Source organism: Nerophis ophidion, linkage group LG06, assembly GCF_033978795.1.
Source record: "Nerophis ophidion isolate RoL-2023_Sa linkage group LG06, RoL_Noph_v1.0, whole genome shotgun sequence".
NCBI classification, from domain to species: Eukaryota; Metazoa; Chordata; class Actinopteri; order Syngnathiformes; family Syngnathidae; genus Nerophis; species Nerophis ophidion.
Genome location: NC_084616.1, coordinates 8,995,551 through 9,021,250, shown reverse-complemented (window position 1 = coordinate 9,021,250; position 25,700 = coordinate 8,995,551). Strand labels below are relative to the sequence as shown.

The 25,700-nt window shown below is 34.4% G+C and overlaps 2 protein-coding genes across 2 annotated transcripts in view; both read left to right on the top strand.

The window, feature by feature from the left end:
* Positions 1–25,700, top strand: part of plxna2 (plexin A2) — an 801,241-nt gene that overhangs the window by 269,663 nt on the left and 505,878 nt on the right. The gene's annotated exons all lie outside the window — the stretch shown is intronic.
* The window catches only part of LOC133554165 (probable phospholipid-transporting ATPase IIA), a 116,335-nt gene that overhangs the window by 25,204 nt on the left and 65,431 nt on the right, over positions 1–25,700 (top strand). The window contains exons 5-6 of the mRNA XM_061902602.1: positions 7,148–7,206; positions 13,340–13,391. Of these exons, the coding sequence (XP_061758586.1) occupies positions 7,148–7,206; positions 13,340–13,391 (111 nt within the window). The remainder of the gene's footprint in view (positions 1–7,147; positions 7,207–13,339; positions 13,392–25,700) is intronic.

The following is a 25,700-nucleotide window of genomic DNA, read 5'->3' as shown; positions in this document are numbered from 1 at the left end:
AAAAAAATAATTAAAAAAATATATATATATATATTATGCTCCACCATTGACTGAATAAAAACCAAAAATAAATAAATATAAAACCAATAAAAACAATATAAAAAAAAATATGATTAAAAACAATTTTAAAGGGTAAAATCAATTAAAACAGTAAAATAGAAATCAAAGTGTATAAAAAACACAGAGGACAACAGAGAACAGAGGACCACACAACTTACGTAGTGTTAAAAGCCAAAGAATAAAAGTGGGTCTTAAGACGAGACTTAAAACAGTCCACTGTAGAAGCAGTTTGAACATGGAGCGGCAGAGTGTTCCAGAGCTTAGGGCCGACCACAGAGAAGGCCCTGTCTCCCCTGGTCTTAAGTCTGGTCTTGGGCACCACGAGCTGGAGCTGGCTCTCGGACCTCAGAGCGCGCGCATGAATGTAAATTTAGATGAGGTCCGAGATATATTGAGGAGCCAGTCCAATTATTCATTACTTATTGTGTTAAGCAATGTTAGCTAAGATTAATCTGAGAGCCAGATGTAGTCATCAAAAGAGCCACATCTGGCTATGGAGCCATAGGTTCCCTACCCCTGTGCTAGAGAATGAAGAGTGCTTACTCCGCATGTCAACATCTCTGTTCGGTGCCACACCCACAAAATGCCGAGGCAACCATTTCCACATCAACACCATATGAAAAAAATAGTCAACAACATAAGGAGATAACCTCCCACATAGCAATTTGATTTCTTATCATGCAGCTCATTTTTATTTGACGGTTATTGAAATATCTTGTGTGACATCATGCACAAAAGTGCACTTTATTTGTTTTAAACTATTGTAGTGGCGTTCTGTACAAAAAGTGCACTTTATTTTAGTTTTGTTTTGATACGTCATCTTAGTGACATCATGCACAAAAGTGCACTCATAGCTTGTTTTAAAATGTCTCTGACAATCTTGCACTTTCTGTTTTGGAAATGACATGAACGTTTGTGCCACTGCTTAATAACTGTTTAATAAATACACTCTCAGTTGTGATTTCCCTCTCTGCATGAAAGTTTAAAAGTAGCATATATTAATGCAGTATGAACAAGAATATTGTAATGTATTATAGGACTGGGTGATATATCGATATACTCGATATATCGCGGGTTTGTCTCTGTGCGATATAGAAAATGTATATGTATATGTTCTCACGCAGTTGCTTTTAGCTGCTGGCATTACAGCGCGCACCTTCTTACATACGTCACACACCCTCCCCGAGCAGAGAGGTAGCCACAAGTGTAACATGAGCTGTGATGCTAACGGTGCGTCGCGAGTGGTAATACGAGAGAGAAAAAGTGCGAATATGGTAACAAATGGAGGAAGAGTTAATTCCCAAGAAAAACAGCACACAGGGTGCATCGTCTGGCGGTGGTTTGGCTTCAAGCGGGAATATGTTGAACAGTTATGCGGCAAAAGCGTCGCTACAAAAAGTAGCAGCACTGCTAATTTGTAGCTTCATTTGAAAAGTCACCCGCTCGAGAATGAAGAATGCTCAAAACTCCGCATGTCAACATCTCCGTTCTATGCCACACCATTAAATGCAGAAGCAACCATTTCCAGATCAACACCGTATAGAAAAAGAAATCAAGATAACGTCTGCAGGAACCTACCACAGAACGAAAGACATACACCATGGGTGTCAAATCTGTAATCTTGTAATTTATTTTGGCCCTTGAGACAATATTAAATTAACATTAGAGCCGGCCCGCCGGTATTATACAGTGGCGGTGCATTCACCGCTGATTCTAATACTTGCCAAACTTCACGATTTTCCCAGGAAACTCCCGAATTTCAGTGACCCCCCCACCCCGAAAATCTACCGGGGCAACCATTCTCCCGAATTTCTCCCGATTTCCACTCGTACAATGATATCGGCGGCGTGCCTTAAAGGTACTGCTTTTAGCGTCCTCTACAACCTGTGGTCACGTCCGCTTTTCCGCCATACAATCAGCGTGCCGGCCCAGTCACGTAATATATGCGGATTCTACACACACACACACACACACACACACACACACACACACACAAGTGAATGCAAGCCATACTTGGTCAACAGCCATACAGGTCACACTGAGGGTGGCCTTATAAACAACTTTAACACTGTTACAAATATGCACCACACTGTGAACCCACACCAAACAAGAATGACCAACACATTTCGGGAGAACATCCGCACTGTAACACAACAGAACAAATACCCAGAATCCCTTGCAGCACTAACTCTTCCGGGACACTACAATATACACCCCCGCTACCAACAAACCTCGATTTTGCATGTCACTATAAAGTTATTTAAGCCTTGCTTGTTCAATATTCAATGCAAAACTTGTTTGGGTCCCTATTAAAAGGTCAAGTTGTTCAACTTTGGCCCACGGCTTTGTTCAGTTTAGAATTTTGGCCCACTCTGTATTTGAGTTTGACACCCCTGACATACACTATTTGATTTCCTACTAATGCAGCTCCTTTTTATTTGACACTTATTGAAATATCTTGTGTGACATCATGGACAAAAGTTCACTTTATTAGTTTTTAACTATTGTAGTGGCGTTCTGTACAAAAAGTGCATTTTAAATTAGTGTTGTTTTGATATGTCATCTTAGTGACATCATGCACAAAAGTGCACTCATAACTTGTTTTAAAATGTCTCTGACAATCTTGCACTTTCTGTTTTGGAAATGACATGAATGTTTGTCCCACTGCTTAATAACTGTTTAATAAATACACTTTTAGTTGGGATTTCCCTCTCTGCATGAAAGTTTAAAAGTAGCATATATTAATGCAGTATGATGAAGAATGTTTTAATGTAGACACATAGAATCATCATACTGCTGTGATTACATGCATCAAGTGTTCATTCAAGGCTAAGGCAAAATATGGAGATATATATGGTGTATCGTGACATGGCCTAAAAATATCGAGATATTAAAAAAAGGCCATATCGCCCAGCCTTAGTTTCAAGCATGTTTCACTAGGTCATAAAATCTCAGCTACAAGCTGCAATATCTTGCTGAGATCATTTAGGGCAGGGGTCACCAACCTTTTTGAAACCAAGAGCTTCTTCTTGGGTACTGATTAATGCGAAGGGCTACCAGTTTGATACACACTTACATAAATTGCCAGAAATAGCCAATTTGCTCAATTTACCTTTAACTATGTTATTATTAATAATTAATGGCATTTATCTTTGTGGAAACACTGATCATCTTAATGATTTCTCACAATAAATAAGTTAAAATCCAATCTGCACTTTGTTAGAATATATAACAAATTGGACTAAGCTATATTTCTAATAAAGTCGAATCATTATTTCCTCTAGATTTTCCAGATTTTTTTAAAAAAGAAATTCAAAAGACTAAGTTGATTGGCAACACAAAATTGGCCCTAGTGTGTGAATGTGAGTGTGAATGTAGTCTGTCAATCTGTGTTGGCCCTGCGATGAGGTGGCGACTTGTCCAGGGTGTACCCCGCCTTCCGCCCGATTGTAGCTGAGATAGGTGCCAGCGCCCCCCCGCGACCCCAAAAAGGGAATAAGCGGTAGAAAATGGATGGATGGATGAAATATGATTTAAATTTGATTCTACAGATTATCTAGATTTTCCAGAATATTTTTTTTGAATTTTAATCGTAATAAGTTTGAAGAAATATTTCACAAATATTCTTTGTCGAAAAAAACAGAAACTAAAATGAAGAATTAAATTTAAAATGTATTATTCTTTACAATAAAAAAAATAAATTTCCTTGAACGTTGATTAAAATTGTCAGGAAAGAGGAGGAAGGAATTTAAAAGGTATATGTGTTTAAAAATCTTAAAATCATTTTTAAGGTTGTATTTTTTTCTCAAATTGTCTTTCTGAAAGTTATAAGAAGCAAAGTAAAAAAATAAATGAATTTATTTAAACAAGCGAAGACTAAGTCTTTAAAATATTTTCTTGGATTTTCAAATAATATTTGAGTTTTGTCTCTCTTAGAATTAAAAATGTCGAGCAAAGCGAGACCATCTTGCTAGTAAATAAATACAATTTAAAAAATAGAGGCAGCTCACTGGTAAGTGCTGCTATTTGAGTTTTTTTAGAACAGGCCAGCGGGCGACTCATCTGGTCCTTACGGGCGACCTGGTGCCCGCGGGGACCGCGTTGGTGACCCCTGATTTAGGACCAAAAGCCTTATAACAAGTTAAACACTCTAAAATCTGTTTAGTGAGAAGAATGATCTTATCAGTCAGAAAATAAGCAAATATCACCCTTATTTGAGATACTTAATTTGACTGAGATTCCAGTTTTTGCAGTGTGATTCTTGGTAAAGGGGAACATTATCACAATTTCAAAAGGGTTAAAAACAATAAAAATCAGTTCCCAGTGGCATGTTGTATTTTTTGAAATTTTTTTCAAAATTTTACCGGTCTCCGAATATCCCTAAAAAAAGCTTTAAAGGGCTTGATTTTGGCTATTTGCGATGCCACTATCCATTTCCCTGTGACGTCACACAGTGCTGCCAATGTAAACAAACAATAGCGAATAGCACAGCAAGATATAGCGACATTAGCTCGGATTCAGACTCGGATTTCAGCGACTTAAGCGATTCAACAGATTACGCATGTATTGAAACGGATGGTTGGAGTATGAAAATATTGAAGAAGAAACTGAAGCTATTGACGCTATTCATAGCCATAGCATGGCTGAATAGCTGCGTTAGCATCGCCGGTAAAAAGTGCGGACCAAACGATCAGGACTTTCGCATCTTGTGACACTGGAGCAACTTAAATCCGTCGATTGGTAAGTGTTTTTTTCGCATTAAATGTGGGTGGAAGGAAACGTAATATAGTTGCAAATGCATCTGCAGGTTATCCATACATCTCTGTTCCATGTCTGCTTTAGCACCACCAGTAAATAGCATGTTAGCATCGATTAGAATAGCATGTTAGCATCGATTAACTGGCAGTCACGCCGCGACCAAATATCAGAATCAGAATCATTTTGTCCGTTCCAACATGCACAAGACACATCAGAACTGAAATTACATTTTCGGCACAGTCCCGGTAAGAGCAGACACACGGGGGGGTGGGACAAGACGAGACCGCCGACGGATCAGCCGGTTACAGCGCTCCTTAAAAAGATAAGAAAAGGGTGACATTAAGAAAGGGGGGGGGGGGGTAAAAAAAATATCAGTCCAAGGCTAGACTGATATTTTTTGTCTGATTAGCAAATAAGTCAATATCAACAAAACTCACCTTTGTGATTTCGTTGACTTTATGGTTGCAAATGCATCTGCAGGTTATCCATACATCTCTGTGCCATCTCTGCTTTAGCACCGCCGGTAAATAGCATGTTAGCATCGATTAACGTAGCGTGTTAAGATCAATTAGCTGGCAGTCAACATCAACAAAACTCACCTCTGTGATTACTGTGACTTTATCGTTACAAATGCATCTACAGGTTATCCATACACCTCTGTGCCATGTCTGCTTTAGCACCGCCGGTAAATAGTATGTTAGCGTCGATTAGCGTAGCATATTAGCAACGATTAACTGGCAGTCACGCCGCGACCAAATATGTCTGATTAGCAAATAAGTCAACATCAACAAAACTCACCTTTGTGATTTCGTTGACTTTATCATTGCAAATGCATCTCCAGGTTATCCATACATCTCTGTGCCATGTCTGCTTTAGCACCACCGGTAAATAGCATGTTAGCATCAATTAACGTAGAATGTTAGCATCGATTAGCTGGCAGTCAACATCAACAAAACTCACCCTTGTGATTACTGTGACTTTATCGTTACAAATGCATCTGCAGGTTATCGATACATCTCTGTGCCATGTCTGCTTTAGCACCGCCGGTAAATAGCATGTTAGCGTCAATTAGCGTAGCATATTAGCAACGATTAACTGGCAGTCACGCCGCGACCAAATATGTCTGATTAGCAAATAAGTCAACATCAACAAAACTCACCTTTGTGATTTCGTTGACTTTATGGTTGCAAATGCATCTGCAGGTTATCCATACATCTCTGTGCCATGTCTCTTAGCATCGCCGGTCAAATGTGGAGACACTTTGGTACATTCAACGGGGGTCTGGCGCCAGACACTTTGGCATCTTCGGGCCAGTGGTGCAACTTGAATCCCTCCCTGTTAGTGTTGTTACACCCTCCGACAACACACCGACGAGGCATGATGTGTCCAAGGTTCCAAAAAATAGTCGAAAAAACGGAAAATAACAGAGCCGAGACCCAATGTTTACAATGGGTTGAAAATGAAAATGGCGGGTGTGTTACCTCGGCGACGTCACATTCTGACGTCATCGCCACATGAGCGATAAACAGAAAGGCGTTTAATTCGCCAAAATTCACCCATTTAGAGTTCGGAAATCGGTTAAAAAAATATATGGTCTTTTTTCTGCACCATCAAGGTATATATTGACGCTTACATAGGTCTGATAATGTTCCCTTTTAAAGCTGATTGGGGCCGGGGCAAACGCTGTGTAATTCAAAGCAGAGAGATGGTAAAAGAAAGGCGGCGTATACAAGAGCGCGGTATAAAGTGGCGAGCGGCAATAAAAAAATAAAAAAAAGCAGGGGACTTCTCGTGGTTTCCATCACTTAACCTCTTTGATGTGGCAGCCTGTTGGAGCCGTAAACGCGACGAGCGCCCGCCTCCACCGCACACGCCGTCCAGCAAAATGTGCGTGACATATCGCCTTCAAACCCTCTTTCTGATTTTAATGATCTTCTATGGCATAGAATGCCCTTCTGTCCACACAAAGCAGAAATGTGAATTCCCATGAACGCACCCCCCCCTCCCCGCCCCATGGTTGGCGATATAATATGTGCTTTAATGTCTTGCATATGCATTGGCCAGAGGTCACGGCAGGGGGTCAGGGGTCAGTGATCTCCCCCAAACAAATTTGCCTGTTAATTCCAAATGGAATGAGAGGAAAAAAAAAAGGCCTGAGCTCCCCCAGCATTCCTTCAGATATGCATGGAAAATGACTGCCCCCACTCACAGACTTTAGTGGAGGCGAGCGCTGGAGCGTGCATGAAAGCAGCTGCCCCTTGATTTTTTTTTCAGCTTGAATTGTTTTCTAAACAAGGTTTTTATGTTGTGTTTTTTTTCCCCCCCGCAGGCACAATGAAGGTGAAAAGCAGCAATATCCAAGTGGGGGATCTTATCATTGTAGAAAAGGTTTGTTTGAGCTATTATTAGTCTTCATTTACAGGAAAAAACACAATAATTCAGTGGTTCTCAACCTTTTCTCAGAGCAAAGCATTTTTGGAGGGAAAATAAGAGATAAAGAAATAAAATACAGCACTATGTCATTTATTAAGTTGTGTAACAGTGCAAAATATTGCTCATTTGTAGTGGTCTTTCTTGAACTATTTGGAAAAAAAAAGATAAAATAACTAAAAACTTGTTGAAAAATAAACAAGTGATTCAATTATAAATAAAGATTTCTACACATAGAAGTAATCATCAACTTAAAGTTCCCTCTTTGGGGATTGTAATAGACATCCATCAACTTCATTCACAACAAAATAAATATTTAACATCAATATTTATGGAACATGTCCGCAAAAAATCTAGCTGTCAACACTGAATATTGCACTGTTGCATTTCTTTTCACAGTTTATGAACTTACATTCATATTTTGTTGAAGTATTATTCAATAAATATATTTATAAAGGATTTTTGAATTGCTGCTATTTTTAGAATATTTTTTTAAGACCTCACGTACCCCTTGGCATACCTTCAAGTACCCCCATTTGAGAACCACTGCAATAATTGATAAGGGCTTGTCTTAATTCCAAATAAACTTCAATTTCTGGCTTTTTCTACTCTAAATCTGACAATGCACGTGTTCATCTTCTATTCAATATTTGTGTTGGTTGACCAATCACAGGCATTTTGCTTACAAGATTCCTATGGCTATAATGACTCATATTGAGTAACGGGATTTAAAGAACAACAGTGAGTTTTTTGCATAAAGTTAAAGTAGTAATGATTGACACACACACACACAGACACACACACACACACACACACACACACAAGGTGTGGCGAAATTATTCTCTGCATTTGACCCATCACCCTTGATCACCCCCTGGGAGGTGAGGAGACCGACAGACAGACAGGCGGACAGACGGCTAGTCTCACATGTTCTCTGTGTGTGTGTGTGTGTGTGTGTGTATATATATATATATATATATATTAGGGATGCACCAATTAATCGGTAACCGAATATATTCGGCCGAATATGGCAAAAAAAGCCACATTCGGCCTTGGGTGGAATGAGTTAAAAACAAGGCCGAATAGTGGCGTGTGACGCAATTTTTTGACGCGGTGACGCAATCAACCAACGTGCGGTGACGTTGGGATATGTTGTGTACCTGTATAAGTGTATGAGGTTACAAGCACACACTTATTGAGATTTAGTGGGGCCTCGGTTTACATTATTAGCCTGTTGTGTAGGCTACCTGTATAAGTGTATGAGGTTACAAGCACACACTTAATTGAGATTTACTTAAGCCTTCTGTTTACATTATTAGCATATCTACTGTGGCTAAGCAGACTTTTGCCTAAAGGACAATAATTCATTTGTTGTGGGTTTATCCACTTTAATGCACTTCATTTTTTTTTTGGAATGCATGTTTTGTTTGAAGGCCTAATATAAATGAAAAACTGTGCTTTTTTTGAAAAGCAAAGACTACTGGAATATTAAAAAAATTTCAATATTCATTAAAAAATTACTTTATTTGAAAAACATGTCTAAATGTTTATTCTAGGCTATTTATGCAATATTAAAAAAATTGTGAAAAACTGCATTCATTATTCGGTATTCGGCCTTCGGCCAAGCGTTCAAATTTTATTCGGCTTCGGCCACAAATTTTCATTTCGGTGCATCCCTAATATATATATATAAATATATATATACACAAACCCCATATGAGTTGGGAAATTGTGTTAGATGTAAATATAAACAGAATACAATGATTTGCAAATCCTTTTCAACCCATATTCAGTTGAATATGCTACAAAGACAACATATTTGATGTTCAAACTCATAAAAAATGTTTTTTTTTGCAAATAATCATTAACTTTAGAATTTAATGCCAGCAACACCTGACAAAGAAGTTAGGAAAGGTGGCAATAAATACTGATAAAGTTGATGAATGCTCTTCAAACACTTATTTGGAACATCCCACAGGTGTGTAGGCTAATTGGGAACAGGTGGGTGCCATGATTGGGTATAAAAGCAGCTTCCAAAAAATGCTCAGTCTTTCACAAGAAAGGATGGGGCGAGGTACACCCCTTTGTCCACAACTGCGTGAGCAAATAGTCAAACAGTTTAAGAACAACGTTTCTCAAAGTGTAATTGCAAGAAATTTAGGGATTTCAACGTCTACGGTCCATAATATCATCAAAAGGTTCAGAGAACCTGTAGAAATCACTCCACGTAAGCGGCATGGCCGGAAACCAACATTGTATGACCTTGACCTTTTGATCCCTCAGACGCCACTGTATCAAAAATCGACATCAATCTCTAAAGGATATCACCACAGGGGCTCGGGAATACATCAGTAAACCACTGTCACTAAATACAGTTGGTCGCTACATCTGTAAGTGCAAGTTAATGTATTTTGCAAAGCGAAAGCCATTTATCAACAACATCCAGAAACGCCCCGGCTTCTCCGGGCCCTAGATCATCTATGATGGACTGATGCAAAGTGGAAAAGTGTTCTGTGGTCTGACGAGTCCACATTTCAAATTGTTTTTGGAAATATTCAACATCCTGTCATCCGGACCAAAGGGAAAGCGAACCATCGAGACTGTTATCGACACAAAGTTCAAAAGCCATCATCTGTGATGGTATGGGGGTGCATTAGTGCCCAAGGCATGGGTAACTTACACATCTGTGAAGGCACCATTAATGCTGAAAGGTACATACAGGTTTTGGAACAACATATGCTGCCATCTGCATATTTCAGCAAAACAATGCCAAGCCACATTCACACCTGTCTCCCATGGAAAATGTGTGGCGTGTTATGAAGCGTAAAATACGACAGCGGAGACCCCGGACTGTTGAACGACTGAAGCTCTACATATAACAAGAATGGTAAAAGAATTCCACTTTCAAAGCTTCAACAATTAGTTTCCTCAGTTCCCAAACGTTTATTGAATGTTGTTAAAAGAAAAGGTGATATGTAACTGGTGAACATGCCTTTTCCCCACTACTTTGGCATGTGTTGCAGCCATGAAATTCTAAGTTATTTATTATTTGCAAAAAAAAAATAAAGTTTTTGAGTTTGAACATCAAATATGTTGTCTTTGTAGCATATTCAACTGAATATGGGTTGAAAAGGATTTTTAAATCATTCTATTCCGTTTATATTTACATATAACACAATTTCCCAACTCATATGGAAACGGGGTTTGTAAATGTATGTGGATATATATATATATGTATGTGTGTATATATATGCATATATATACACACATATATGCACATATATATCTATATATATGCATATATATTTCTATATATATATATATATATATTTATATATATATATGTGTATATGTGTGTGTGTATATATATATATATATATATTTATATATGTATATGTGTGTGTATATATATATATATATAAATATATATATATATATGTGGGTTGTGTGTGTATTCTAGTTAATGTGTGTGTTCTAGTTTCTTCAAAATAGCCACCCTTTGCTCTGATTACTGCTTTGCACACTCTTGGCATTCTCTCCATGAGCTTCAAGAGGTAGTCACCTGAAATGGTTTTTCACTTCCCCAGGTGTGCTTGAAGCTCACGAAGAGAATGCCAAAAGTGTCCAAAGCAATAATCAGAGCAAAGGATGGCGATTTTGAAGAAACTAGAATATAAAACATGTTTTCAGTTATTTCACCTTCTTGGTTTTGATGTGACAATCTGGAATGTAAATAGTCATGAAAATAAAGAACTAGCATAGAATGAGAAGGTGTGCCCAAACTTTTGACCTGTTCTGTATAAATCAATACTATATTAAATATGAATGCAAATTAATATGCAGGACACTTTGTTTGGGGGAAAAAAAAATCTCATTTTGCTTTATTTATGTTATGTTTCGTGGGGACACAAAAGGCACTGATTGGGAAGAAGGGCCTTTTATACGTTTTTTTTTTTTTTTTTTTAATCAATCAATCAATGTTTATTTATATAGCCCTAAAACCACAAACCACAACGACATCCTCGGTAGAGCCCACATAAGGGCAAGGAAAAGTCACCCCAATGGGACGTCGGTGACAATTACAATGATGACTGTGAGAAACCTTGGATAGGACCGCATATGTTAAAGTTGTATTATTAAATAGAGGTCGGTGTCCAGCAGGATCGATAATCAGCATTTACGTTTTTTTGGCGTTGTGTTGCAAAAAGTTAGCGGACATCCATTGTTTAATTTCATGAAGACACGCCTCCAGCTGACTACAATCCGGCGTGTTGGTCAGCTTTAGGGGCATGTAGAGTTGGCGGTCATCAGCATAGCAGTGAAAGCTAATACCGTATTTGCGTATGATGTCACCTAGCAGCAGCATGTAGATGCTGAAGAGTGCAGGGCCAAGGACCGAACCCTGGGGAACTCCACACGTTACCTTAACGTAGTCCGAGGTCATACAGTTATGGGAGACGCACTGCACCCTGTCAGTAAGATAAGAGTTAAACCAAGACAGGGCTTAGTCTGACATACCAATTCGTGTTTTGATACACTCTAATAAAATATTATGATCGACGGTATCGAAAGCAGCGCTAAGATCGAGGAGCAGCAACATAGATGAGGCATCAGAATCCATCGTTAGCAATAGATCATTAGTCATTTTTGCGAGGGCTGTCTCAGTAGAGTGATTTACCCTGAAACTGGATTGAAAGGTTTCACAGAGATTCTTAGGCGCTAAGTCAGGGGTAGGGAACCTATGGCTCGCGAGCCAAATGCGGCTCTTTTGATGACCGCATCTGGCTCTCTGATAAATCCGAGCTGACATTGCTTGACATAAGTAATGAATGATTCCACTTGTAATCACAGTGTTAAAAATAACGTTCAAAATATAAAACATTCTCATGCATTTTATTCCATCCATCCGTTTTCTACTGCACCTGTTCAAAAAGTTGCATAATGGTAAGAAGTTATTTATTTATTATTTGTTAGTGTGGGGCTTGCCCCTCTGGGGGTTCTTCAGACCACCAAGCACCGAAATGAGAGCACGTTTCAGGGTTACAATATTGTTTTATTTTTCAATAAGTCTCTCAGTTGGTGTCCAGCAGTTGTATTTTTGTCTTTCGTTCTCGCTCGCGCTCTGGCTCCAGCCCCAACCCTGTCTCTCCTACTGGCTGCTGCCTATGGACAGAGCGACAGGTAATTAGATAACAAGACCCAGATGGACCATCTCCGCACCGGTCGCTGATTTCGAGGCCTGTCCTGGCACACCCCAGTTCGCTGCAGGCCCGCAGGCCACGCCCCCCCCACAGTTAGCTTCAGAATAACAATGTTATTACAAAGAATAAGAGACCTCTTATATCCTAGAAATGTTGGTCTTACTTAAAAATGCACACGTTTAGTTGTGTTCAGTGTTAAGAAAAATATTATATGGCTCTTATGGAAATACTTTTTGAAATATTTGACTTTTTGGCTCTCTCAGCCAAAAAGGTTCCCGACCCCTGCGCTTAGTGTTCATTTAGCTGCTCTGCAACAATTTTTTCGAGAATTTTCGAAATAAAGGGAAGGTGAGACACCGGTCGATAGTTTACCATGAGGTCAGGATTGAAATGAGGTCTTTTAAGGAGAGGATGAAAAACCGCTTTTTTGAATGCTAGGGAAACAGTGCCAGAGGAAAGTGATAAGTTTATAATATTTAGCACTGATGGACCTAATAATACAAAGAGCTGCTTGATAAGTTTCCCAGGAAGTGGGTCAAGTAAACATGTTTTTAATAATATAACTTTTCTGCGCGTATCAAAGTTGGCATCAATTTTGAGGTCTTTGTGCATGAAACCCGAGAAGAGCGCTCCTCTCATCAGTTTCCCCGCCAGGGCGTCTTCCCGAAGGAAAGGTCACACACACGTCTGATTGCGTGGAGCTTTCCAGAATCGCAACCCGGAAGAACCGCATTGTTGTTCTCTTTCGGAGGAGTCAAAGCAGCCATAGGAGGTCTTGTTATTTAATTTTTTTTTTTGCTAGTGACTGTCACTAATGTGCCATAAGACAAACATTTTAAGAGCACGGGGGCAGGAAGTGATGTTTTTTTTCTTTCTGCCTCTCTTTGTAGAACCAGCGCGTTCCTGCCGACATGATCTTTTTAAGGACCTCGGAGAGAAATGGTAAACATCTGCTGGTCATTCATCCAGACGTGGCCGGGGAAATGACTTGTTTAAAGGAAGAAAAAAAAAAGGCGCTGAGGTGCAGGGATTAGCCCTGAGCCTGGACAGGAAGTCCTATAATGTCCAAATTGTAATTGGGTCCAGTACTATACTATCAGTCAAAGCTGTAAGAGGCTGCTGCCACTTATAGACCAAACATAGACAAAACATTCCTCTGGCTTCCTTGCGCTAATTTTTCTTCATTAAACTTCACGCAAGCAAGGAAATAATACATGAATCACATCCTCTGAGGTCCATCTGTGAAATTAATTCAGTCACTTTGATCTTTCATTTGTTGGTACTTTGAAAAAAAATAATTAATGACCAGTTCCAGGGTCAAACTGTGGCCGTCATAAACGCTTCATTAAGTGGACAGGCCGTGTTTTAAGTTACATTTTTCTCTGTCATAGAGTAAAAGTAATCTCACCAGAGGTAATAATGACATTAAAGTGACAGGGGCGTCAAATTAAAACAAGTTTTACATGTACTAGCAATGTTTAAATCATATTTTACTGTCTTAAAAGTGTAAAAAGAAGCTAAACCAGATTTGTTACTAATTTAAATATGAATAATCAGTTCCAGGGTCAAACTGTGGTCATCATAAAGGTTTCATTAAGTGTACAGGCAATTTTTTAAGTTACATTCTTCTCTGTCATAGAGTAAAAATAAGTTCACCAGTGTTAATAATTAAATGTGAAAATAATCAAACACTTAAAAGACATTGAAGCAAAATAGTTTTAAGTGTACAAGTATTGTTAATTAATAATGACATTAAAGTGATTGGGATATCAAATCAAAACAAGTTGTACATGTACTAGCAATGTTTAAATCATATTTTACTGTCTTAAAAGTGTAAAAAGAAGCTAAACCAGATTTGTTACTAATTTAAATATGAATAATCAGTTCCAGGGTCAAACTGTGGCCATCATAAACGCTTCATTAAGTGTACAGGCAGTGTTTTAAGTTACTTTTTTCTTTGTCATAGAGTAAAAGTAAGTTCACCAGTGTTGATAATTAAATGTGAAAATAATCAAACACTTAAAAAGACATTGAAGCAAAAATGTTTTAAGTATACAAGTATTGTTAATTAAAAATGACAATAGTGATTGAGACATCAAATCAAAACAAGTTTTACATGTACTAGCAATGTTTAAATCATATTTTAGCATTGTTTACTGTCTTAAAAGTGTAAAAAGAAGCTAGACCAGATCTGTTACTAATTTAAATATGAATAATCAGTTCCAGGGTCAAACTGTGGCCATCATAAACACTTCATTAAGTGCACAGGCAATGCTTCCGTTAACATTCTTCTCTGTCTTGGTGTTAATAATTAAATGTGAAAATAATCAAACACTTAAAAGACATCAAAGCAGAAAATGTTTTAAGTATACAAGTGTTGTTTAAATCATATTTTATCATTATTTGTTAATGACATTAAAGTGATTGGGACATCAAATCAAAACTAGTTTTACATGTACAAGCAATGTTTAAATCATAGTTTATCATTGTTAACTGTCATAAAAGTGTAAAAAGAAGCTAACTAGTTTTGAAACTTATTTAAATATGAATAATCAGTTCCAGGGTCAAACTGTGGCCATCATAAACGCTTCATTAAGTGTACAGGCAATGTTTTAAATTACATTCTTCTCTGTCATAGAGTAAAAATCAGTTCACCAGTGTTAATAAATAAATGTGAAAATAATCAAACACTTAAAAGACATTGAAGCAAAAATGTTTTAAGTATACAAGTATTGTTAATTAATAATGACAAAATGATTGGGACATCAAATCAAAACCATTTTTCCATGTACTAGCAATGTTTAAATCATATTTTAGCATTGTTTACTGTCTTAAAAGTGTAAAAAGAAGCTAGACCAGATTTGTTACTAATTTAAATATGAATAATCAGTTCCAGGGTCAAACTGTTGCCATCATAAACGCTTCATTAAGTGCACAGGCAATGCTTCCGTTAACATTCTTCTCTGTCTTGGTGTTAATAATTAAATGTGAAAATAATCAAACGCTTAAAAGACATCGAAGCAAAAATGTTTTAAGTATACAAGTATAGTTTAAATCATATTTTATCATTATTTGTTAATGACAAAGTGATTGGGACATCAAATCAAAACAAGTTTTACATGTACAAGCAATGTTTAAATCATAGTTTATCATTGTTAACTGTCATAAAAGTGTAAAAAGAAGCTAACCAGTTTTGAAACTTATTTAAATATGAATAATCAGTTCCAGGGTCAAACTGTGGCCATCATAAACGCTTCATTAAGTGTACAGGCAATGTTTTAAGTTACATTCTTCTCTGTCGTAGAGTAACAGTAAGTAAGTAATCAAATGTGAAAAAATCAAACACTTAAAAGACATTGAAGCAAAAATGTTTTAAGTATACAAGTATTGTTAATTAACAATGACATTAAAGTGATTGGGACATCAAATCAAAACTAGTTTTACATGTACAAGCAATGTTTAAATCATAGTTTATCATTGTTAACTGTCATAAAAGTGTAAAAAGAAGCTAACCAGGTTTGAAACTTATTTATATATGAATAATCAGTTCCAGGGTCAAACTGTGTCCGTCATAAACGCTTCATTAAGTGTACAGGCAATGTTTTAAGTTACATTCTTCTCTGTCGTAGAGTAACAGTAAGTAAGTAATCAAATGTGAAAAAATCAAACACTTAAAAGACATTGAAGCAAAAATGTTTTAAGTATACAAGTACTGTTAATTAACAATGACATTAAAGTGATTGTGACATCAAATCAAAACTAGTTTTACATGTACAAGCAATGTTTAAATCATAGTTTATCATTGTTAACTGTCTTAAAAGTGTAAAAAGAAGCTAAACCAGATTTGTTACTAATTTAAATATGAATAATCAGTTCCAGGGTCAAACTGTGGCCATCATAAACACTTCATTAAGTGCACAGGCAGTGTTTTAAGTTACATTTTTCTTTGTCATAGAGTAAAAGTAAGTTCACCATTGTTCGTAACTAAATGTGAAAATAATCAAACACTTAAAAGACATTGAAGCAAAAATGTTTTAAGTATACAAGTATTGTTAATCAATAATGACATCAAAGTGATTGGGACATCAAATCAAAACCATTTTTCCATGTACTAGCAATGTTTAAATCATATTTTAGCATTGTTTACTGTCTTAAAAGTGTAAAAAGAAGCTAAACCAGATTTGTTACTAATTTAGATATAAATAATCAGTTCCAGGGTCAAACTGTGGCCATCATAAACGCTTCATTAAGTGCACAGGCAATGCTTCCGTTAACATTCTTCTCTGTCTTGGTGTTAATAATTAAATGTGAAAATAATCAAACACTTAAAACACATCGAAGCAAAAATGTTTTAAGTATACAAGTATTGTTTAAATCATATTTTATCATTTGTTAATGACATTAAAGTGATTGGGACATCAAATCAAAACAAGTTTTACATGTACAAGCAATGTTTAAATCATAGTTTATCATTGTTAACTGTCATAAAAGTGTAAAAAGAAGCTAACCAGTTTTGAAACTTATTTAAATATGAATAATCAGTTCCAGGGTCAAACTGTGGCCATCATAAACGCTTCATTAAGTGTACAGGCAATGTTTTAAGTTACATTCTTCTCTGTCATAGAGTAAAAGTAAGTTCACCAGTGTTAATAATTAAATGTGAAAATAATCAAACACTTAAAAGACATTGAAGCAAAAATGTTTTAAGTATACAAGTATTGTTAATGACAAAGTGATTGGGACATCAAATCAAAACAAGTTTTAAATGTACTAGCAATGTTTAAATCATATTTTAGCATTGTTTACTGTCTTAAAAGTGTAAAAAGAAGCTAAACCAGATTTGTTACTAATTTAAATATGAATAATCAGTTCCAGGATCAAACTGTTGCCATCATAAACACTTCATTAAGTGCACAGGCAATGCTTCCGTTAACATTCTTCTCTGTCTTGGTGTTAATAATTAAATGTGAAAATAATCAAACACTTAAAAGACATCGAAGCAAAAATGTTTTAAGTATACAAGTATTGTTTAAATCATATTTTATCATTATTTGTTAATGACATTAAAGTGATTGTGACATCAAATCAAAACTAGTTTTACATGTACAAGCAATGTTTAAATCATAGTTTATCATTGTTAACTGTCATAAAAGTGTAAAAAGAAGCTAACTAGTTTTGAAACTTATTTAAATATGAATAATCAGTTCCAGGGTCAAACTGTGTCCGTCATAAACGCTTCATTAAGTGTACAGGCAATGTTTTAAGTTACGTTCTTCTCTGTCATAGAGTAAAAGTAAGTTCACCAGTGTTAATAATTAAATGTGAAAATAATCAAACACTTAAAAGACATTGAAGCAAAAATGTTTTAAGTATACAAGTATTGTTAATTAAAAATGACAATAAAGTGATTGGGACATCAAATCAAAACAAGTTTTACATGTACTAGCAATGTTTAAATCATATTTTAGCATTGTTTACTGTCTTAAAAGTGTAAAAAGAAGCTAAACCAGATTTGTTACCAATTTAGATATAAATAATCAGTTCCAGGGTCAAACTGTGGCCATCATAAACGCTTCATTAAGTGCACAGGCAATGCTTCCAGTAACATTCTTCTCTGTCTTGGTGTTAATAATTAAATGTGAAAATAATCAAACACTTAAAATACATCGAAGCAAAAATGTTTTAAGTATACAAGTATTGTTTAAATCATATTTTATCATTATTTGTTAATGACATTAAAGTGATTGTGACATCAAATCAAAACTAGTTTTACATGTACAAGCAATGTTTAAATCATAGTTTATCATTGTTAACTGTCATAAAAGTGTAAAAAGAAGCTAACCAGGTTTGAAACTTATTTAAATATGAATAATCAGTTCCAGGGTCAAACTGTGGCCATCATGAACGCTTCATTAAGTGTACAGGCAATGTTTTAAATTACATTCTTCTCTGTCATAGAGTAAAAGTAAGTTTACCAGTGTTAATAATTAAATGTGAAAATAATCAAACACTTATAAGACATTGAAGCAAAAATGTTTTAAGTATACAAGTATTGTTAATCAATAATGACATCAAAGTGATTGGGACATCAAATCAAAACCATTTTTCCATGTACTAGCAATGTTTAAATCATATTTTAGCATTGTTTACTGTCTTAAAAGTGCAAAAAGAAGCTAAACCAGATTTGTTACTAATTTAAATATGAATAATCAGTTCCAGGGTCAAACTGTGGTCATCATAAAGGTTTCATTAAGTGTACAGGCAATTTTTTAAGTTACATTCTTCTCTGTCATAGAGTAAAAATAAGTTCACCAGTGTTAATAATTAAATGTGAAAATAATCAAACACTTAAAAGACATTGAAGCAAAATAGTTTTAAGTGTACAAGTATTGTTAATTAATAATGACATTAAAGTGATTGGGATATCAAATCAAAACAAGTTGTACATGTACTAGCAATGTTTAAATCATATTTTACTGTCTTAAAAGTGTAAAAAGAAGCTAAACCAGATTTGTTACTAATTTAAATATGAATAATCAGTTCCAGGGTCAAACTGTGGCCATCATAAACACTTCATTAAGTGTACAGGCAGTGTTTTAAGTTACTTTTTTCTTTGTCATAGAGTAAAAGTAAGTTCACCAGTGTTGATAATTAAATGTGAAAATAATCAAACACTTAAAAAGACATTGAAGCAAAAATGTTTTAAGTATACAAGTATTGTTAATTAAAAATGACAATAGTGATTGAGACATCAAATCAAAACAAGTTTTACATGTACTAGCAATGTTTAAATCATATTTTAGCATTGTTTACTGTCTTAAAAGTGTAAAAAGAAGCTAGACCAGATCTGTTACTAATTTAAATATGAATAATCAGTTCCAGGGTCAAACTGTGGCCATCATAAACGCTTCATTAAGTGCACAGGCAATGCTTCCGTTAACATTCTTCTCTGTCTTGGTGTTAATAATTAAATGTGAAAATAATCAAACACTTAAAAGACATCAAAGCAGAAAATGTTTTAAGTATACAAGTGTTGTTTAAATCATATTTTATCATTATTTGTTAATGACATTAAAGTGATTGTGACATCAAATCAAAACTAGTTTTACATGTACAAGCAATGTTTAAATCATAGTTTATCATTGTTAACTGTCATAAAAGTGTAAAAAGAAGCTAACTAGTTTTGAAACTTATTTAAATATGAATAATCAGTTCCAGGGTCAAACTGTGGCCATCATAAACGCTTCATTAAGTGTACAGGCAATGTTTTAAATTACATTCTTCTCTGTCATAGAGTAAAAATCAGTTCACCAGTGTTAATAAATAAATGTGAAAATAATCAAACACTTAAAAGACATTGAAGCAAAAATGTTTTAAGTATACAAGTATTGTTAATTAATAATGACAAAGTGATTGGGACATCAAATCAAAACCATTTTTCCATGTACTAGCAATGTTTAAATCATATTTTAGCATTGTTTACTGTCTTAAAAGTGTAAAAAGAAGCTAGACCAGATTTTTTACTAATTTAAATATGAATAATCAGTTCCAGGGTCAAACTGTTGCCATCATAAACGCTTCATTAAGTGCACAGGCAATGCTTCCGTTAACATTCTTCTCTGTCTTGGTGTTAATAATTAAATGTGAAAATAATCAAACGCTTAAAAGACATCGAAGCAAAAATGTTTTAAGTATACAAGTATTGTTTAAATCATAATTTATCATTATTTGTTAATGACATTAAAGTGATTGGGACATCAAATCAAAACTAGTTTTACATGTACAAGCAATGTTTAAATCATAGTTTATCATTGTTAACAGTCATAAAAGTGTAAAAAGAAGCTAACCAGTTTTGAAACTTATTTAAATATGAATAATCAGTTCCAGGGTCAAACTGTGTCCGTCATAAACGCTTCATTAAGTGTACAGGCAATGTTTTAAATTACATTCTTCTCTGTCATAAAGTAAAAGTAAGTTCACCAGTGTTAATAATTAAATGTGAAAATAATCAAACACTTAAAAGACATTGAAGCAAAAATGTTTTAAGTATACAAGTATTGTTAATTAAAAATGACAATAAAGTGATTGGGACATCAAATCAAAACAAGTTTTACATGTACTAGCAATGTTTAAATCATATTTTAGCATTGTTTACTGTCTTAAAAGTGTAAAAAGAAGCTAAACCAGATTTGTTACCAATTTAGATATAAATAATCAGTTCCAGGGTCAAACTGTGGCCATCATAAACGCTTCATTAAGTGCACAGGCAATGCTTCCGTTAACATTCTTCTCTGTCTTGGTGTTAATAATTAAATGTGAAAATAATCAAACACTTAAAAGACATCGAAGCAAAAATGTTTTAAGTATTCAAGTATTGTTTAAATCATATTTTATCATTATTTGTTAATGACATTAAAGTGATTGGGACATCAAATCAAAACTAGTTTTACATGTACAAGCAATGTTTAAATCATAGTTTATCATTGTTAACTGTCATAAAAGTGTAAAAAGAAGCTAACCAGTTTAGAAACTTATTTAAATATGAATAATCAGTTCCAGGGTCAAACTGTGGCCATCATAAACGCTTCATTAAGTGTACAGGCAATGTTTTAAGTTACATTCTTCTCTGTCATAGAGTAAAAGTAAGTTCACCATTGTTAGTAACTAAATGTGAAAATAACACTTAAAACATTTCTGCTTCAATTGTCTTTTAAGTATACAAGTATTGTTTTAAGTCATAATTTCTCATTATTAACTGTCATAAAAGTGTGAAAAGAAGCAAACCAGAAATGATCTGTTTCAGGATCAGTCTATATCCGTCATAAAAGCTCTATTAAGTGTGCATTAAGTCGTATTTTAGTATTCTTACCTGTCATGCAAGTGTAAAAACAAATATTATTTTTCCAAAATGTCATATTCTTTCTTAGAAATGACAGAAGTGCAAACCGTGGTCATCCTAAAAGATTTGAACATTATTAACTGTCACACAAGTGTAAAAAGAAGCTAACCAGTATTTATAGTAATGTGAATACAAATAACCTGTCACAGGGTCCAACTGTGACCATCACAAATAATGAATTTTAACCGTACAGACAATATTTAAAACCAGATTTGTACTGTATAAACTTGTCACCACAAGTGTAAAAATAGGCTAACCAGTATTCATAATAGCGTAAATAAAATAAATTTGTTCCGGGGTCAAACTTTGTCATTCATAACATTTTTATTAAGTATAGGGGCAACGTTTTCAATCATATTTGAACATTTCTAATCATCACAAAAGTGTAAAAAGAAGCTAACCTTTTTTTATATTAATGTAGGCAGAAATAATCTGTTCCAAGGTCAAACTGTGTCATTCATAAAAGCTTTGTTAAGTGTAGAGTCATAGTTTTAAATCATATTTGAATATTTATAATCATCACAAAAGTGTAAAAAGAAGCTAACCTGTGTTTGTAGTAATGTAAACAAAAATGATCTGTTCCAGGGTCCAACTGTGTCATTCATAAAAGCTTTATTAAGTGTACAGGCAATGTTTTAAATCATATTTGAACATTTTTAATCATCACAAAAGTGTAAAAAGAAGCTAACCTGTATTTATGATAATGTAAACAAAAATGATCTGTTCCAAGGTGAAACTGTGTCATTCATAAACACTTTATTAAGTGTACAGGCAATGTTTTAAATCATATTTGAATATTTCTTATCACAAAAGTGTAAAAAGAAGCTAACCTGTATTTATAATAATGTAAACAAAAATGATCCGTTCCAAGGTGAAACTGTGTCATTCATAAACACTTTATTAAGTGTACAGGCAATGTTTTCAATCATATTTGAACATTTCTAATCATCACAAAAGTGTAAAAAGAAGCTAACCTTTTTTTATATTAATGTAGGCAGAAATAATCTGTTCCAAGGTCAAACTGTGTCATTCATAAAAGCTTTGTTAAGTGTAGAGTCATAGTTTTAAATCATATTTGAATATTTATAATCATCACAAAAGTGTAAAAAGAAGCTAACCTGTGTTTGTAGTAATGTAAACAAAAATGATCTGTTCCAGGGTCCAACTGTGTCATTCATAAAAGCTTTATTAAGTGTACAGGCAATGTTTTAAATCATATTTGAACATTTTTAATCATCACAAAAGTGTAAAAAGAAGCTAACCTGTATTTATGATAATGTAAACAAAAATGATCTGTTCCAAGGTGAAACTGTGTCATTCATAAACACTTTATTAAGTGTACAGGCAATGTTTTAAATCATATTTGAATATTTCTTATCACAAAAGTGTAAAAAGAAGCTAACCTGTATTTATAATAATGTAAACAAAAATGATCCGTTCCAGGGTCAAACTGTGTCATTCATAACAGCTTTATTAAGTGTACAGGCAATGTTTTAAATCATATTTGAACATTTTTAATCATCACAAAAGTGTAAAAATAAGCTAACCTGTTTTTAATAATAATGTAAACAGAAATGATCTGTTCCAAGGTGAAACTGTGTCATTCATAAACACTTTATTAAGTGTACAGGCAATGTTTTAAATCATATTTGAACATTTCTAATCATCACAAAAGTGTAAAAAGAAGCTAACTTGTGTTTGTAATAATGTAAGCAGAAATGATCTGTTACAAGGTCAAACTGTGTCATTCATAAAAGCTTTATTAAAGGTACAGGCAACGATTTGATTAATATTTGAACACTTTTAATCGACACAAAAGTGTAAAAAGAAGCTAACCTTTATTTATATTAATGTAAGCAGAAATAATCTGTTCCAATGTCAAACTGTGTCATTCATAAAAGCTTTATTAAGTGTACAGGCAATGTTTTAAATTATATTTGAACATTTCTAATCATCACAAAAGTGTAAAAAGAAGCTAACCTTTATTTATAATAATGTAAACAGAAATAATCTGTTCCAGGGTCAAACTGTATCATTCATAACAGCTTTATGCAGTATATATGTTTTTAATCATATTTGAACACTTTTAATCAACACAAAAGTGTAAAAAGAAGCTAACCTTTATTTATATTAATGTAAGCCGAAATAATCTGTTCCAATGTCAAACTGTGTCATTCATAAAAGCTTTATTAAGTGTACAGGCATTTTTTTAAATAATATTTGAATATTTCTAATCATCACAAAAGTGTAAAAAGAAGCTAACCTTTATTTATAATGTAAACAGAAATAATCTGTTCCAGGGTCAAACTGTCATTCATAAAAGCTTTATTAAGTGTACAGGAAATGTTTGAAATTATATTTGAACATTTTTTATCATCACAAAAGTGTAAAAAGAAGTTAACCTGTTTTTATAATAATGTAACCAGAAATGATCTGTTCCAGGGTCAAACTGTGTTATTCATAAAAGCTTTATTAAGTGTACATGAAATGTTTGAAATCCTGTTTGAACATTTTTAATTATCTAAAAAGTGTAAAAAGAAGCTAACCTGGTTTGTAGTAATGTAAACAGAAATTATCTGTTCCAGGGTCAAACTGTGTCATTCATAAAAGCTTTATTAAGGGTACAGGCAACGATTTGATTAATATTTGAACATTTTTAATCATCACAAAAGTGTAAAAAGAAGCTAACCTGTTTTTAATAATAATGTAAACAGAAATGATCTGTTCCAGGGTCAAACTGTGTCATTCATAAACACTTTATTAAGTGTACAGGCAATGTTTTAAATCATATTTGAACATTTTTAATCGTCACAAAAGTGTAAAAAGAAGCTAACCTGTTTTTAATAATAATGTAAACAGAAATGATCTGTTACAAGGTCAAACTGTGTCATTCATAAAAACTTTATTAAGTGTACAGGCAATGTTTTAAATCATATTTGAATATTTCTTATCATCACAAAAGTGTAAAAAAGAAGCTAACCTGGTTTGTAGTAATGTAAACAGAAATGATCTGTTCCAGGGTCAAACTGTGTCATTCATAAACGCTTTATTAAGTGTACAGGCAATATTTTAAATCATATTTGAACATTTTTAGTCATCACACAAGTGTAAAGCTTACAAGTATTTGTAAAAATGTAAATAAAAATAATCAGTTCGAGGATCAAATGTGACCATCACAAATAATTCATTAACAGTACAACTATAGAATATATTTGAAATCATATTTAAACATTATTAACTGTCATTGCAAGAGTTCATAATAATGGAAATAGAAACAATCTGTTCCAGTGTCAAACTTTGTCCATTATAAAAGCTTCCTTAATCATACGGACCATGTTTTAAACTTTACTTTAACACGTGTAAAAATGAACAATAAAACACCTTGTTTTAAAATGACAGGAGTAATTATATCTACACATACATTGTTTTTTTTTTTAAACATTCTGGATTATGACTTAAACTAGTACAAAACCCAAAAGCAGTGAACTTGTGTAAAAATGGTAAATAAAAAGAGAATACAATGATTTGCAAATCCTTTTCAACTTATATTCAATTGAATAGACTGCAAAGACAAAATATGTCATGTTCACGCTGAAAAATGTCATTATTTTTTTTTTTGCAAATAGTCACTCAATTAGAATTTAATGGCAGCAAGACATAACGAAAAAGTTGTCACTGGGGCATTTTTACCAGTGTGTTACATGGCCTTTCCTTTTAACACCACTCAGTAAAGGTTTGGGAACTGAGGAGACACATTTTTCAAGTGGAATTATTTCCCAATCTTGCTGATGTACAGTGTAAGTTGTTCACCACACATTTTCAACAGAAGACAGGTCTGGACTACAGGCAGGCCAGTCTAGTACCTGCACTCTTTTACTACAAAGCCACGCTGTTGTAACACGTGGCTTGCCATTGTCTTGCTGAAATAAGCAGGGGCGTCCATGAAAAATACGTTGTCCAAAAGACGTCTGCAGATTGTCTGAACCATTTGATGATATTACGGAGTGTAGATGGTGAAATCCCTAAATTCCTTGCAATAGTTGGTTGGGAAAGCCGGCGGTGTTTCTGGATGTTGTTGATAAATGGCTTTCGCTTTGCGTAATAGAGCTTTATCTTGCACTTACAGATGTAGCGGCGAACTGTATTTAGTGACAGGGGTTTTCTGAAGTGTTCCTGAGCCCATGTGGTGATATCCTTTAGAGATTGATGTCTGTTTTTGATATAGTGTCGTCTGAGGGATGGAAGGTCACGGTCATTCAGTGTTGTTTTCCGGCCATGCCGTTTACGTGGAGTGATTTCTCCAGATTCTCTGAACCTTTTGATGATATTATGGAGCGTATATGTTGAAATCC